This window comes from Condylura cristata, unplaced genomic scaffold, assembly GCF_000260355.1.
Source record: "Condylura cristata isolate star-nosed mole 26May11 unplaced genomic scaffold, ConCri1.0 scaffold00027, whole genome shotgun sequence".
NCBI classification, from domain to species: domain Eukaryota; kingdom Metazoa; phylum Chordata; class Mammalia; order Eulipotyphla; family Talpidae; genus Condylura; species Condylura cristata.
In genome coordinates this window covers 14291895-14310264 of record NW_004567128.1, presented here as the reverse complement: position 1 = coordinate 14310264, position 18370 = coordinate 14291895, and the positions used below count along the sequence as shown (strand labels likewise).

At 36.7% G+C, this 18370-nt stretch overlaps 2 protein-coding genes across 2 annotated transcripts in view; one reads left to right on the top strand and one right to left on the bottom strand.

Moving 5' to 3' along the window:
* LOC105854124 (transcription factor SPT20 homolog) overlaps nt 1-2280 on the top strand; it is a 6685-nt gene extending 4405 nt beyond the window's left edge. The window contains exons 5-6 of the mRNA XM_012730224.1: nt 14-216; nt 2208-2280. Coding sequence (XP_012585678.1) covers nt 14-216; nt 2208-2280 — 276 coding nt within the window. The remainder of the gene's footprint in view (nt 1-13; nt 217-2207) is intronic.
* Nucleotides 1-18370, bottom strand: part of IL1RAPL1 (interleukin 1 receptor accessory protein-like 1) — a 1088386-nt gene that overhangs the window by 458497 nt on the left and 611519 nt on the right. The window lies entirely within an intron of this gene.

The following is an 18370-nucleotide window of genomic DNA, read 5'->3' as shown; positions in this document are numbered from 1 at the left end:
GCCCCGGCTGCAGCCCCGGCTGCAACCCCGTCCTCCGCCACAGCCGCAGCCGCAGCCGCAGCCGCAACCGCAGCCGCAGCCGCAGGTGGAACCACAGCTCCAGCCACAGCAGATACAGTGGGGCATCTTGCAGCACCCCCTGGCGATGGCGACGGTAGCCACCCAGTCAGCTCCACCACACCCAGGGACTGAGGATACCGCCACACCAGTCAAAAGGTAAAATGAAGAGGCACATCGAACACTCGAACTTTATTACCTTTGTGTTGCCTTTATGGATGAGTTTTGCTTTATTTTTGTCTTAAATGGCTGTGTATCTTGCATGGTTGGGTGTACAAACTATATAGAAGCACATTTAAATGGGAAGCCATTTAAAGGAAGAGAGAAAAGAATGCACTAAGCACAAGTCACCGTGAAGTTAAAATCCAAATCCAAGCTCTGCAGTTCACTATTTCCTTGTCATCCCCTCCCCCAGCCGGTTTCCCAACGTCGCTGAATCTCCATTCCCACATCTTTAAAACATGACTAGGGATAACTAGTTCTTAATTTTATTGTCAAGGGTAAATGTAAGTTAGATATATTAAATACTGACATTTAAAGTTAATTTTAATTAAATATTAAATATTTTAAGTAAACACTTCGGCTGAATATAAAAGAGTGCAAATAATAACTACATTAAAGCCAACCTTAGTCAAATATGCCAGAGAATTTTAGCTCTTCAAAAGAAAGTCAGGGTAGAATTTTAAAAATGAGCAAGAAGTTTGAAAAACTGCATATATCCTGTTGGTATTCAAACTGTTTACATGTATATATGTATCAATTATTTAGAGTTGGATATAGAAAGATAATTTTATTTCTCTAATAATAAGTAGTGGTCCCTTTACCTTAGATGTACCATGTAGTGGATTGTCTAGCGCATAAAACTGGATGCATCACGTGCATTGTAATTCATTCTTCAGTTACTGAGGAACGATTTGAACATATGATTCAGTCTCATTTGCCAGACAATATTTTTCAACTACATTATTCATGTGATGCTTATTATTGTGTAAACACTTCATAACATACAAACGCACCTGCTACCTAAGTCATCTTGCTCCTCTCTTCTGTCTCAATGATTTTGTCCCCATCTGACAAAATAGCAATTATAAGACAAAAGAGGTGAAAATTCCTTGACTCGTAATAGACAAGTTAATGAAAAATGATAAGTTTAGATGAATGGTTGAAATAAATAACAAGAAATTGTAGGGAAAAGACCAAAACTTCCTTTAAATATGTCTGCTAATTAAAAATGATTTCTGCAGCTCCAAAAGAATACATTTTAGATTTACAGAGTAAGTTAAAGAGAAAAAAGACAAAACTGAATAGATGAAATCCTGTCTCTCAAAACAAAAATTCAGTAAATCCAAGTTTGTGGATAATACCTTAAAAAGCTAAATTATCACATCTAAGTGTAAGTTAAAAAATGCCATCTTCCTGATTTTCTGGAAAGCTTTCTTGAAATGAATGAGTTATGGAAAATTATTTGTTATTGTAGTTGAAAGGCTTTATTTATTAAAATATTTTTTACTTACCATCTTCTTGGATGATTGGGGAAATGTCTTTCAGTTAATATATCCAAATAAGACATTAGTCATCTCTCCAAGCCTATCAGAACCTTTACTGTTTTATGTATAACTCATTTATTTATTTATTTATTTGTTTATTTATCTATCTATTTATTTATGTATGTATTGATTTTTTATTGCATGGCCTTATAAGCCAAAACTACTTGCACTGTGAACTCTGAGAAATTCTTAGAGCAATTCTCAGAGCTTCTAAATAGATGGTAGCCACCCAATCTAAGGCAATAGGAGAAAAAAGCTGGAGGTAGAATGAATGCTAACACTAGCACATGGATTTAGATTAAATAGTTTCATCTGTGACATTTCAGATCCTGTCATCGTTCCTTTGCTTTCTATCCTCCCATGCATCTGCGTACTCTGGAACTGAGTTTACTCTATATTGTTTCGCTATAAGTTGTCCTTTAAAATTTTTATTGAAGTATCATTAGTATACATCGTTGTTTGTATTCTGAAAGTATAGAACCCTACCCGCCCAAGGGCTGTTTGATGTCTCCTTTGGCTTGGAGGTAGTGTATCCCCAGCCTCCTTCCACCTCTCCATTCAGATTTTTGGCTTTGCTAGAATTTAAGGATTGATGTTCCCTAGCTGTCCTCAAGGTTTTTCTCATGTCCTCAAGTTGGATGAAAACCTCAAATGGGAACTTGTTTCCACCCTCTGATCATCTTTAGTACTTAGCCTAAACACCATCCCTTTGGAATCTGAGTGTATTTCTATGTCACCCTTTATTAGAACATATTTAAATCTAGTTCAGTGTTATTGATGGTACAGATACAGTAGTGATAGGAAAAGTAAGAATTGAAATGTTCCTTGTAAATATCTTCTTCATTTTTTAAAATTCTTTAAACAGATCATATAACTCTGCATGCATTTTATGTCATTTGTACTTTTACTTCAAATGTTAAAGCTTATTATATAAAAATTACAGCTATGTATTAATGTATATTTATAGTCTATAATTCTACCTGTTGAATATAGCAATTGCCTTTAAATGGTAATTATTATAAGTATACTTTATATATATCATATATACACTATTAGTAAATTTTATCAGCATTTGAATACAGTTTTTCTTTAAGCAAAGGTTATATTTATAGTAAAAAACAAGGAAAGTAAATGAATTTTTTGTTTGCTGTGAGCCAATGAAATATTCCTTAAGTTGTGATTCATCATAGGTCACTGTAATGAAATGTAACACCAAAATTTTACAAAATATTTTACAAAATTTCAAGACCAAACTGAAGAGCAAAAAGAAGATAAAACACTAAGACCATCTATATCTTATGGGTTTGTATTTCTTAAAAGTTTTGCATTTGGGGAATATATAAATCTGTGCAAATAAAATACTTTCCTTTCTTTGTTGAGCTGTTATTATATCATGCAATAATAGTTGGAAGGAGTCTTATGAGATTGGGGTGGTAAGTTTTGGGATGATAGGACTTAAATGTAGGTATGACGGGGAGATGGTGAGTTGTTCAATGAGCACTGCACTGTGTTGGTTTTCCCAGATGAAGAATTTCTAGAGATTTGTTGTACAGCAGCATAAATATGCTGAGTACTACTGAACTGAATACTTTAAATGGTTAGGGTGGAAATTTTATATTATGTGATTTTTCTACCACATTTAAAATTTTCAAGTAACAGTAAAACAGATGCATTATATAAAATTCTCCATTTTCATGGGTCCTCGGGAATCTTAGTCACCTACACTCTAGAGAACAGTTTTTGAGAACAGAGCTTCTTTGGAGCCACTCTGATTTCAAAACCTTACTCTGCCACTTAATAGTTATGGAATCATGGAAAAGTTTCTTTCCTTTTCCTTATTTATGTTTGCATAGAAGAACTAGAGTATAGGCCAGAGATGTGGAGGGTGAGAGGATTCACTAGAGATAGGGGAGCAGAACAGACAGATCTACTGAAATACACTGCTGAGGGGAGCAGCAGGAATGACAAGAGAGATCTGCTGTGTAGGTTAGACCCCTGCCCGGGGATTGAACTCAGGCCTAAGTGGTGACAGTGCTGAGACTTAAGCCAGAGGCCACCAGAGACGCCCATGAGTAAGTCTCTTAACCTCATTGTGCTTCACTTTTTCAACTTCAAAATGAAGATATTTAAGAAAGCCTTTTCCCACCTTTCTTACAAGGATCAAAGAAGATAGTACTTATAACCCACTCAGACATCCCTAAGATAAACTCTCCAGAATAACTGAAATGCTGGGGTTATTTTCACCAAAATTAAAGGATATGTTTTAGGTGCTCTGACACAATACAGAATTCTGGCAAACCTAAAATCACTCTGGTAAGCAACAGAGACCACCTAGAATTAGAGCCAATTCTCCAGTGCAAATGAATGAGATCCATGTACTGTTGATTGATACAATGAGGCAATATCAATTTCTGAAACTGGACACTTCAAACAAAATGTGGTTTCTAGCATAAGGCCCCAAATCAAACATGCCGATGGTAGACCCCTGAGTTGCAAATCAAGTTGCCTTACATAGCCTGCTTCCATTTAGTTGGCTGCCAAGACTTTATGATTTAGTGACTGATGAACCCCTTAGGCAAAGGGGAAGGCCAGTGAGTACACAGTGTTTCAGAATGGAAGGGAGTACAGTGGAGGTTCTAATCAAAATCAGCAGTGCCCAACTCCTCACCTAAAATGTACTAGTAACAATAATGAGAAAGGGGTATTGATGTCTTTCATTCACTCCTTCACTCACAAATACTCACTGGGCACTTACAGGGCAGACTATCTTGAGACTAATGGTAAACAGTAAAAAGGGCATGGTGTTTCTCAAAAGCTTACAGTCTCGTACCTTAAAAACGTATGTGTGAACAAAGTAGAGAAAACTAGCTTGGCTTTTGAATCAAATTGCATTTATCAAACATAACTCTACATTAACCTTTTAATTTTTTAGTTATATTTCAAGATTATGGCATTCAGTGATCATTTTAAGAAACACTACAATTTAGGATTTAAAATGGAAATAGCAACAGACCTCCAGATGTAGTGCTGACATAATATCACTTTTTTATCACTTGCCCTCATTTCAGCTTAATAAGCTCTCTTGGCTCTCATCTTTCAATGTTTAATCCAAAGCAATTAAACTGATATGCAAATGCCATCTCCATGGCTTTAAGAGTGACACTTAACACACAATTTCATTATAATAGGCAAATGGAATGTTTGTAGAATGATCAGCTCATTTTTATTTTTAAGAGATAGGCTTTATTTGCAAAGTAGCTTATATATAAAATGTCCACACAAATTGTATCTGTTAAATGTCATGTGAAATAACATTTGTCATGTATGCTGAACTTAAAGTCCATACCATATGGTCTTTCTACTTAAAAGTATACTATTCCTTTGCTCAGCCCCTACAGAAATAAATACTTTTAGCCAGTGTTTCTATTAGCATAAAGAAGAAAATTAACAATGTGGGTTGTATGTGTATATTTAAGGTGTTCTCTTTTTTTATGATATAGTTCTAAGAAAGGAATCAGGAGGTTAGTGTGGAAATGGCCTGATGAAGATGGAATCAATTAGTTTAGCACGTATAATAGGTTGGTTATATTAATGGTCACAGTTCTTCACTCCTGCCTGTATCCACACCTTTGCCAAGCCTCCACTCTGAGTCTGAGTCTACTATGTGACATGTCTTGGCCCACGGGAAGTTGGAGGTCAGGAAGACTGGGCTCAAATCAGTACTAACAGATCACTTTTTCTTTGTTGCACCTCTACCGTTGACATGAGAACATGAAGCATCCCTAAACTAGCCTCTGAAATTTGAAAGTCTCTCTCTTTTTTTATTTTTAGATTTATTTTAATTCTTTTTTAGTTTTAAAATAATACATATTTTTACACCATTCTTCATTATGTGCATTTTTTCATCTCAGTTGTAATTCTCATGGGCTCCCCACTGCCAAATCACCCATGTGCCATCACCATTGTCTAGTGCATTCTTCCCATGAAATTTGAAAGTCTCAATGCCAGTTTCTAGCCTTCCCATTTATCCCATGTGAGGCCATCCTAAATCAGTCAACATCCTAAATCAGTTGATTTTCAGAGAGACGGTCAGCTATGTCTGGCTAGATTTAGGAGACAGAATAGTTTCACATCTCTAAGAATATTTTTTTTTGAAATCGCCAGTTAGGGGGAAAGACATTCTGTAGGATGGTGTATATCACTGTCTTAATATTTAACAGATTTCTATTAAGCATTTTTGTTATATATTCAGTAACAACATTAAACACTCAATTAAGAAGAGGTATCAGAATTCGAGCTTTTTTTCCCACAAAGAAAATGCTTTTCAGTTAAATGACTTGGTCTAGTGGCTGAAAACTAATTTGACGGACAAATTAATGTTAACAATAAGTGCATTTTCATCAACACATTCACTCAGTAATATATATTGTAATACAACTCTGGAATTATAAAGATGTATGTTATAAAATAAGCTAAAATGTTCACAGCATATGTTGATGTGCTTGTCTCCATATGTGCTGGCCTCATCAAGTCAATCCCAGAGCTGTGCTACACTGAATATGCCCTTTCAATATTGGAATTAATGGTTCACAGAAGTTATTTTTTTCGCTCTTGATTCTATGGCTCTATTTCCTACCTTTTTAAAAAAGATTTGCTTATTTATGCATACAGAACTAGGTACAAGTCAGAGGTGCAGGGGCAGTGGCTTCACCAGAGACAGAGTGGGGAGCAGGTCAAGGCATATCAACAAAGTACACTGCTGAAGGGAGCAGCTGGCAGATCAGGAGAGGTCTGCCACACCATGTAGAACACCTCCAGGGCTGGGGATCGAACTCGCACTGAAGTGGCTGCTACTAGCTTGCAGTGCTGTGTCCGCACCCATTGTGCCACCAGGGAGGGCCCCTACTTTTTAACCTATATTAATAGGTTATTTTATTTAGGTAGTTCAAAGTCCGCATAAACTATGAATCTAGTTTAAGTCATGGTGATCCCAGAGAGATGACACATTCGACACTTGCCTTCCCTTCTAGGCCTTCAAGAATCTTCCCCAAATGACAAAAACCAAGTATACAAAATGAAACAAGGTACCTTGAGCAAGAATCTTGACAAAACAGAAAGCATCTTTTTACTGTCTGTTGTATAACCCCAGACACTTGAATCCTCAACCAGTAATATTTTTTTGGTAAATAAAAGCACCCACCTGGTGACACAGCGGGTTAGGACACAGCCCTGCAAGGGAGCTGCAGCCGCTTCAGTGTGAGTCCGATTCCTGGATCCCGAACCCCAGACCCTGGACCCTGGAGGTGACCCACTTGGCAAGGCAGACATCTCCTGTTTTGTCCACTGCTCCCCTCAGCAGTGTACTTCATCGATCTGCCTGTTCTGCTCCCCACTCTGTCTCTGGTGAATCCTCTCACTGCCTCTGCACCTCTGGCCTGTACCCCAGTTCCATATGCATAAATAAATAAATCTTTAAAAAATAAAAGTGTAACATATATGTGTGTGGGTGTATGTACATGTAGGTATTTGTATATTTGTCCACAAAAATCATCTAAGTTGAAAAAGCAATTGTCAAAACTTCCAGGAGAGAAAATATATAATAAATAAAGTAAAAACCTCAAGGTACAGGTTTGAAGCCACATTAAATATATCTAATAAGAAAATATAAAGAACACAGGAGCCAGGAGGGAGTAGTCATCAAACTATGGGGTGAGCACTATCTCCCCAACACCCTTCTTTATTCAAGGTAAGCCATGACAATGGAATATAAAACAGGGCTGCATCCTGATAGTTACAGATGATGGTAGAGCACAACTGTAAGGACATCGTGGTCCAATTTCTAGATAGCATCACTGGCCTTCATGCTTCACTCTTAAAAATGAAAAAAAAAAAAGATTTTCTGTTTATATAAAAGAGAAAGAAGGTAGAAAAAATCCATCTGTACAGGGAAAAAGGAATCCGTACTACATACATTGAACTCCTTCCTGTGTTTTTAATTATACTTTTTTTTTCCAATATGAAAGTAAAGGCAAAAGACACAGAATGAGTGATCATTTTGTACTGTGATCAGATTTTCAGGGGAAAATAACAACCAAACTTATTATGCACCAAACAATGTACTAAGTAAGTGTGTTGTACACATCCTCTCCTAATACGTCACAATATCCTAAGAAGAAGACAATAATATGCTTAATTTGGCACTTCAGGAGATGGAGAGGTATTGTAAGTGACAAAATAGAATTTGAACTAAGATCAGCTGATTCAAGAGCTCAAGCTCCTAACACCGAAAATAGTGCCATTTAATATAAATTAATTCAGGTTAAAACTGCAGTGTCATCTTATTTGGCAAAAGCACCTGCTACTTTTATATTTCTTCAAAGAGGCCCCTCCTTCCTTCCTGACCTTCTGCACCTCAGTAAATACATATACCATGCTATTCCCACCAAGGTCCCAGTTACCATCTACTATGATCCACTTGATTCCCTCTATCCCGTTTTCCCACCCCCATTTCTAAAATTCTCTGGTAATCACCATTCTGTTGTCAAGAGTTGAAAGGATGTTGTTTTGTTTGTTCATTTGTTTTGCTTTATTTTTATAGTCCACATGAGAGAAACGATCTGTGATTTGTCTTCTACTTTCTGACTCATTTTGCTTAGTATAATCATCTCATGGACCATGCATGTTGCCACAAATGGCAAGATGTCTTCTTTCTTTAAAACAAAGTAGGCTTACATTGTATTTACCACAGCTGTATCCAGTCGCCTGTGGATGGATACTGAGGTAATTTCCGCGTCTTCACTGTTATGAACAATGCAGCCATGAACACAGCGGTGCATACATCTTTTTGTATAATCATGTTTTCATATTCCTAGATCATGCCTCACCGTGGAATTGCCAGATACTTTTACCACATTATCTTTTAGATCGTATTTAATTACTTTCTTTTATATTTGATGGATTACTGATTCATTTGGGATCTAAACGATAATGGAAGCTAGAGCTATGGTTAGCTACAAGGCAAAAATGTAATGTCCATGAGGGAAAGAGCCTCACTTGGTCACACAGCCAGCAGTGATGGCACGCTGACTAGTCAGCTGAGGAACATAGCCAAATTGCTTTTAGCTAAAATTTTTAAAAATTCACAATAACTAAACTAAGGGAAGGGCTAGCCTTGTTTTTGTCCATGCTAATTAGACCAAAAGATGGCAATACAACTGGAAATTATGTCAATGAACCACTCTGTGAAACAGAGGTATTTAAGTTAGGAAGTTATATAAATCTAAGACAGGGGAGAGTTGATAGAGTTAGACACGTGTTCTCGGGCATTTGTCCATAGACCCTGATGAATTCCCATCAGGAATTCTTAAATTCAATTTTGTCCCTTACATTTATTGTACTTAGAAGCCATTCAAGATTTGTTTTGTTTTCTACGAGTTTATTTATATCTGGAAAAACTAGCAAGAATTACAGTCAAAGAAGGCATAAAGATATTACATTGCCTCAGAGTACCAATTACACTTGTTGCATTACTAGAAGAGTAGACTAACCAGGGATTTTAAAGCTCTCTTAAAATATCAGAAGAGCTTTTGTAAGAAAGAACTGCAATTGCTTTAGGGTAAGGTCCCAAGATACAGAACTTGGCTCAAAAGGAAAGAATTTTGGGAGCTCAGGATAAGAAGACATTTCTAACTGAATGTTGCAAACAGAAATGCCCGCCTCAGGAAGTCATAGGCACAAAGTTCAAATACAGGCGAGGCAAAGATTTCACAGATATAGGGAAAGAGCACATAAGGTGAATTCATAGCACAAAATGAGTTACAGAGGCCCCCTCCCAGATCCTAAAATTATTTTAGAGTAAAACTCTCAAATCTGCTTAACCTCTCCCCCAAACTTCCAACCTCGTTTTCAAATACTTGTATCTTCAGTCATTTCAGTTAAAGACCAGAATATATCGTCTGCCAATTTCCTGTTTGTCTTCTGAAACATTATCCTAGTCATCCAAGCAGGAAACCCGTCATTCCAGGCCCCTCCCTTCTCTGCACCATCAGTTGCTAAGTCATGTGGAATTAGGCATTACACGATGTCTCTCCCTCTACCCCTCCTTTCCAGTTCTGTCCCACTATTCTAGTCAAAGCCTTCACTATTTTTCACTTTAGGTCACTTGGTAATGAACTGTTAACTATCATCCCTCCCTCTGATCTCACCTTCATTCTCTTTATCTAACATATGACAGCAAAATCAATTTTTCTCAAAAGGAGCCTGGATGACACATCTCCCTCTTCAAAATTCATTACCTCCTACTGAATTGGACTCAACTCCTCACCATGGGAGATGATCTAAAGCTGTACTGAACTTTTCCATTCTCTCTCTCGCTGTGGTCATAGGTTCAACACCTTCAATTTCTGCAAAGCTTTTGATTCTACATCATTGGATATTTTTATCTTTCTATCTTAAGTAACATGAATCCCTTGCCTGGAGAGCCACAGTCTCTGTTGCACCTTCGCAGTCAAAACTCATTTCAAACACTCCCTACTCTAACACATCATTACATGTTTGAATACTCTCATTTATAATCTTTAGAGCTCTTTGTTTATATTTTCTTTAGGCCACAATGTAATGCAATTTGTATTAGAAATATTTGCATACTCAGAAGAATTCACCCCATTACACTTCAAAAGCCTCGAGCATAAGGACAGTCTGTTACTCATCATTGATGGTCTGTAGCATCTGGTGCGGTGTAAGTGTTCAATAAATAAATATGAGGTAAAGTGATTAATACCGCCACTTTTCGGTGTACATTTCACTCTTGGTTCTAAATTGATCTTCTCATAAAAATCTGACAAATGTATAATCCATACACAATCATCACCACCACTAGCCAAACATGTCAAGGTGAATTTCCCCCTGACAGTCAACAGTGAGAAAAGTAATTCACAATTGGCTTCTGAGTCAAGAGGATATATCACATTTGCAAATCAATTATCTGCTTAAATCTCCCTTCCTTGTAGACATTATATTTTGTTTCACTTAACCATTTATACACCATAAACACACACACACACACACACACGCATGTGTGTGTATAATTTCTAAATTACATATATATATGTATATATATTTATATGTGTGTGTGTGTGTGTGTGTGTGTGTAGTTTCTAAAACACCCCATGTGCTCGGCTATTGTTTTAACTGCTTTAGAAACTACAACTCAATTGCCTCATACAGTTTATATGTAAAAGTTCTGATTCAGGAAAGATGTTAAAGGTATGTTTAATGTTGGCCACCTTAGGCACATACCTTTAAGTGAAATTAACCCACTGAAAGTACAAGCTTTAGGCTCAGCAGAAGACAAGCAAGCAGCCCCCAACTCATATCACTGTACTCCCCCGGGCACACACTCAAGCCTGAAGACAGGCAAGTAGACTGGAACAGTGATGGGTACTGTAAAAGGCAAAATAACAACCTTCATATATCCATGCACACATGCATATGTGCACACAAACACACATACACACAGAGATGTCCACATGCTAATCTTTACAGCCTATGGATATTTACCTGATATGAGAAAAGGGACAATGAAGATGTGATTAAGGATATGTGTACAATGAAGCATAATCAGGAGTAACTGAACCTTTTTTGTGATAGTGTATCATTGAGTGATCTTGAATAGCCACCAATAGAGAAATGATTTAAAAAGTTTTTTTTTTGTATTCTGTGAAATACCCTTCATCAGTTAAAGTAATGAGTGAAACTAGATGTACAGTCATGGGGAAACCTCCAATAGGTATAAAAATGATATGGCAAGCAATTCCAACAACCTCAGCAAAAATGTCTGATTGGCTGAACCCTGGTCTAAGTAAGAGTTGGCCAAAGGAGACTAAGGTATTTTACATGTGTTTTATTTTTTACTTTTTATCTTTTACCATTGGAGTGAATTTTTGTTTATTGTCTGATTAAAATAACATGAGAGTTATAATATCTTGAAAACTGGAAGGTGAATCAAGACGAGTATTTACATAAAATGAATAGTTGAGTATAAAACAGGGCTTTAAATTTTTTCTTATTCTGTGCACATAAAGTATATTTCTTCCTTATGATAAAAGTTAACTTGATGAAAATATTGACTTGAACAGAATGAATAATTAATTTATTATTTTAAATTCAAAGATACATGATCTTCTATTTCTACTTATTATTCACTCCCACTGAATTACTTTTCTAGTAGAAATGAAGTGATCAGGCGAACCCCAATAGAGTCAGTGAGATCCCTTATCAGTGAAACTTTTTGAGAAGGAGATTTACAACTTGCATTCAGGAACAGAAAGAAATACATGTTACAGAATAATGAAAACATGGGCATAAAATAAGAATATTTTCACATGCATGGAAAAGCACTGAAAATATCTTCATGCAAAATGTGCTGATAAATGTCAATATTCATACAGAAGTTGGCATCCTACTAATGGCATTGAAGTACTTTTGAGTTATTCCTAATTTGGAATGCCTTGTTCTCCTACCTGTACTGTGTGTGTGTATACGTGTGCATGAGTACATGTGTAACTAATGTGGGAAAGAATGAGAGCCTAATTTAAAGAAGCTCCTTCCAAAAGTTTGTTGGGAAAACTTAGTCCTTAATTAAACAATATTATCCACACAGAGATGCACATGCATAGAGGGGCTTTCTGATGCAAAACAATACAAATGAATCTTTTCTCGTGGTGGCAGGTTGGTTAGTATTTTATGGAGTGCTTCCTTCTCCTGAAATTCATCACAGACTGCTTTTCACTATAGCTCTGTCAGATAATAATCCTATTTCATACACTTTCAGGAAATGAGGCATCTAATGAAATCAATGAGGTATTTTATTTCTGAAATTTCTACTATATGCTTGTTTCTGTAGAATGGTAGTTAATAAGCACAGGTGTAGAATGCAGCCTTAGTTTTAGAGGGATTCTGTGGGAGCAAAGAAAAATTCAACTTAGTCAAGTGAGGGAAGCCTAGGTTAGAAAAAGACGGGGGCCTCCCTGGTGGCACAAGAGGTTAGGTCTCAGCACTAGAAGCTGTCCACAGTCACTTCAGCATGAGTTGGATGCCCGGCCATGGAGCTGACCCACATGGCACAGCAGACCTCTCCTCTCTCACCTGCTGCTCCCCTCTGCAGCATGTTTTAGCCAATTCGCCTGTTTTGCTTCCCCACTTTGTCTCTGGTGAATCCTCTCACCCACCCCCGCCCCCGCACCTCTGATCTACACCCCAACTCCTGTATGCATAAAAAAAATAAAATAAATCTTAAAAAAAGAAAGAAAAAGACAGGACAGGGGCCATTTGACCTGGGACTCCTCAGGTCCTGGCTCTACTTACTCATGAGCTATTCGGCTCCCACATGGCACCCACATGGCACCTTACACTTCTCCTGTTAGACTGATTGGGGAAAACTATATATGGTAAATATACAGATGAAAGCCAAAATTACTGGATGTCTCACTACAGGAAGAAACGCTATTTATTTCCCATATTTTTCCCAATGAACTTGTATGTTCTCTTAACTGCCAGAAATAAAGCTATTTTCATTTTAAATGATAAGGGGCAGGTGCACAAGTAGAGTGTTATTTTGATGACCCAAATAATTACAGTTGTAGGCAGGCAGTTTAGGAATTGTCATCTCAACCAAACACTGAAGAGAGAGACCCAGAAAGTGATGGTGAGTTAAAGGAGGCTTTTCAGGATTAATTTGTTTGAAATTCTATTCCTCCCTAAAAGAAGGCTTCATCCTCTGCTTTTGTTTCTGTTATCATGCTTCTTGGACTCTATATATTGAGCTTTGGGCTTCTTTTAATGATGTTTACTTGAACTTAAAGTGAAATGCATTATCCCCATTCTTATTTTAGGCTGCATGTTAGCATAATTAGATAATTCAGGTGATAACTAGTGTAGATTCTAAGACGTGTACAATTTAAAACCTGACATAGAATTAGAAAATTGACCAAACATATAAGTCTTCATTTTGTGATGCCTGTCTATTTCTACTTCTTCCTCTGCTAATGCCCATCCTTTTTTGTGACTGAGGAAGATGAAGGTAAAGCTGTATCTCTGATGTTTAGATGCAAAAGATCCTGTTGACTGATTCACCCTCAAAACAGCTACATCCATGACCTCACACTTCTAATCAGACCGATCTTTATTTGACTCAGTCTTTTCTACTAATACATGGACTTCATTTTGGTGTATGTTATACTATTATTTTCTGGTTAGGTATATATTTATTTAAATAATTTTTAACTGTGCTGCCCCTACTAGAATCCAAGCCAAAAGTGCTACTTTAAATTTTCGATTTATTTATTGATGCTTAGCACAGTCCAGTAACATAGTAGGTTCTCAGAAAATGTACTTCAGGCCCTCCCTGGTGGCACTGCGGGTTAAAACACAAAACTAAGAAGCGAAAGGCACTTCAGCATGAGCTCGATCCCCAGAGGTGATGTGGCAGACTTCTCCTGACCCTCCCACTGCTCCCCTCAGCAGTGTTCTTCATTGATCTGCCTGTTCTGCTTCCCACTCTGTCTCTGGTGAAGCCTCTCACTGCCCCTGAGCCTCTGGCCTATACCCCAGTTCTGTATGCATAAATAAATAAATCTTTTTAAAAAATGCACTTCAGTGAATGACTTCTCTGGTCCTCAGGTTTAAGGCCAATTCACTTCTCTATATTAGAAAGTGTATCCTGAATATAGTATCCTGGAAATACGAAAATACCAGCAGTTATGGTGGATCAATGTAAACATTTTTCCATTTACTTTTTAAAAATAATTCTGAATTTCTTTTCACTGCTGAAATTGTTCTGAATACAGTCACTATTTTCATTTCAGTATTAGCATATTCCAAATTCCAGTCCTCTTATTAAATTATCTCATCCATAGAATTCAAAACATTTCTCCCATCTAACTAACACTTTCTCCCTTTGCTCTAACTAAGCTTTCTTCTGAAACCACCACTGGCTTTTCATTGTCCTTCAGATTCAAATCTTTTTAAATTTACTCATTATTATCCCAATCTCTCTCTCTCTCTCAGCTCCAACTGTCATCTGTGTCCTTTATTTTACTCAAGCACATATTCTATCTCCAGGAAGTCTTTTTACACACATTAAGAAAGTGTGTTACCAGCCTATCTAGGCCCATTTATCATATATTTTAATGAAAGAATCAATATTACACACACCACATGTTATCATATCCAATTCTCTCCTAGTCGATGTCAGCAACAATACAAAGACCTCACCCTCAGCGATACAGAAATACTCTCGACACTTTGGGTTTAAATCCTGGAGTAGGTGGCCAGGTATGTTAAGATGGGGCCCATTGTCAGCATATTGAAATCTAACAGCATCCTCTGTTTTAAGATATCTTTCTCACCTTTTTTTCCCTACCATAGTAGATGCACAGGAATAGTTCAGAGCTTAGGCTGATGATGGTGAAAATGATTAAAACATTTATATTTTTTCAATATTCTCTTATAAAAGACTGGCCCAAGTTTTCTCATAGGGTAATACTGCAATGTAGTGTGATGTTTAAGTGTGCATGTGTGTGTGTGTTTATTTGCATTTACCCAGTATATGTTTGAGATAACAGATTTCAGTTCCCAGTCTATTTGGCTCCAGGGGGTGACCCCATACTGAACGTTGAGGGTGGGCATATGATCCAAGACTGGCCAATCTGAATACTACATCTTAGCCATTAGGGCTTAGTTCAAGCAGGGGCATGCGGTCAGGGTGGGTACCAGGGGTCATAGAAGTTTGAGGTGGTCAGGGGCCATTTTAGTCACAGAAGGACAAATATGACTGGGAATGAAGCCAATCCAGCGTCAGCAGAGAAAGACAAGTTTAAGAGAACACAGAAAGGGAGAAATGGAGAGAGGGAAAGAGGGAAGGACCACTCAGCTACAGTTCTGACAGTTAACAGTTCTACTATTGAGGTATTCAGTAACTGAGTTAAAATGTTGCCTTTAAACTATTTAAAGTTCTGTCACTAATCCCTCAGAGAGCTGTAATACAGAAAATGTTTGTGACAAAGCAATATTTTTAGTAAAAATATATGCTTTTGTTTGAAGTCAACTGTATGAAATTAAGAACAAATAGTTAGTAACCTAATCAAGCAGACTTTTAGTAATATCAACATAATCTTGGGAATGTAAAGAATCAAAACCTATAATTTAACACATTTAACTCATCAACACAACATTATGTGCTCAGATATATCTGCATATAGGTTATTTTCCAAGTAATATAAAAAGCAAATATTTCCTAAACCAGTAAATTTATATGCTTCACATGCAATTTATAGCAAATGCAACAAAAAATTTATTCATCCACTCAATGAGTCATTTATTTGAGAATTAAGGATAGCAATGGTATTAAGTGCTAAAACCAACAAGTATTATTAAGATAGAATCTCTTTGTCTTAAGATGCTCAGAGAGAGAGGTATAAGAAATTAAAGACTATAATCTAACTATAACAATATCTTTTAAATATTTTGTTTATCAGGCATTATTTTAAGTTCTTTGTGTGTAGTGTCCTGTCATTCCAGAAAAGTACTATTCTACATAATCATTGCTAGTACTCCCATTTTTCAGATGAAGATAATTGAGGTTAATTGCAGTTAAAGTACTTCTCCCAGGTCACACATGTAGTAAGCATGGACCAGAGCATCATGAATTGTAAGACATCTTTTTTTGCCAGTACTATATTTCTTTACTGCCACTGATTTTATTTAAAGTTGAAAATACTAATGTTTTCCCTCTTTAAATAAGTCATTTATAAGTATATATATTTTTATCTCTTCAACAAAGCTTTACTATAAAAGAATTCATAGTTGATGTAAAATTTAAGACAGACAAGATTCAACTGAATTTTAAACTTCAGAACCTATGCTTGTATATTCTGATAGAAACATTTAAAAAGTATACAGTTATTCAGGGCCCTCCCTGGTGGCGCAGCGGGTTAAAGCACTGCACTGAGAAGCTAAAGCCACCTCCGCATGAGTTCGATTCCCGCCTGCCCCGGAGGCGACCACATGGTGTGGCAGACCTCTCCTGACCCGCCCGCTGCTCCCCTCAGCAGTGTACTTCCTCGATCTGCCTGTTCTGCTCCCCACTCTGTCTCTGGTGAATCCTCTCACTCTCCGCATCTCTGGCCTGTACCCCAGTTCTGTACGAATAAATAAATCTTTAAAAAAAAAAAAAGTATACAGTTATTCACACACCTATTTTTAAGCCTATGCAAATTATCTATTTTTTTTAATTTTATTTTTAATTGAGGTTAATATTTGGGTACCCCCATTAAGTATTAATACTATAGTGTACCCACCACCAGAACACCCATAGTCCACCACCAAAATTTGTTTTTTTTTAAAGGCAATGTAGTAAATATATTAAGTACAACTTTGTAATAAAACTATTTGTACTTAGCAGTGGAGATTTTGAACCATTTAAATGTTCATGCATATCTTTAAAAACAAAAGATACATTTATTCATTGATAAAGCCAGAAAGCAGATGATACAGGTACACATATTATTAATTAAAAGTGAAGACTGTGGAAGTCAGCCTTATAAAAACGTGTATAAAAATAAAAAATAATAAATATATATTCATATGTATTTTTACACACAAACAATCTGTAGCCATCCTATACTTTTAGAACTATTCACATATACTTGTGGGTCTTTAAATACAACAGAATCAAAAATAGTTTTTTAAAGATTTATTTATTTATGCATACAGAACTGGGGTACAGACCAGAGGTGCAGGGGTGGTGAGAGGATTCACCACAGTCAGAGTGGGGAGCAGAACAGGCAGGTGAACTAAGCACATTGCTGAGGGAGGGAGCAAAGGGCGAGACAGGAGAGGTCTGATGAGCCATGTGGGTCACCTCCATGGCCGGGGATCAAACACACATGGAAGTGGCTGAGGCCAGCTTCTCAGTGCTGCATTTTAACCCACTGGCCACCAGAGAGGGCCCCAAAATACTTTTTTTAACTGTGATTTTCCCCCAAAAGTTTAGTGGCACCTTACTAACACCAAATCATCTATAATTTTAATAAGTTCCTAATATAAGGGGGGGGTGAAAAACAGCTGTTAAAAATCTTTATCCTTTTGCCTGAACAAGGTACCAGCAGCTCTCCTGGACTCAAGCCACATCTATTGGTTTAGAATAAATCATAAAATCAAGCATTTTGATTGGCTGGATTTCTCTGATAAACTGTGGTCCTGTCAGATTTCATACTAGGATCCATCAGACATGTGATATATTTCTTTGTCTTAAGTAGCCAAGTATATGGTAATCTGCTATAGCATCTCAGGAATCTAATAATATAATATTATGGTTTGAAATACTTTGTGAAGCTACCTAATAGCTAATGTAGGAGTATATAGTAGCATTCATTTAACATTATTAAAATTGAGATTATGCTTTTAATCTATGCAGACATTTTTGTGTTTTTGTGCTCAGCAAATCTCTTTGCAGCTCCTGCTTCTAAAGACCTCAGAATTGTATCCTGAAAATTAATCCGTGGCACTTCATATTATTTGGTTTGTCTTTTTGCTTTTACTTCTGTTAATGCCTTTATATGGATCTTAATGATAACAATCATTATCATAATTTATTACAAATAAAACCACAATATTGTATTAATTTCTTCATGTATACAACCTTTAATGATTATGATCATAGCCCCTATGAGGTAGGTACCTATACTGTGATTCTCATTTTACTGGGG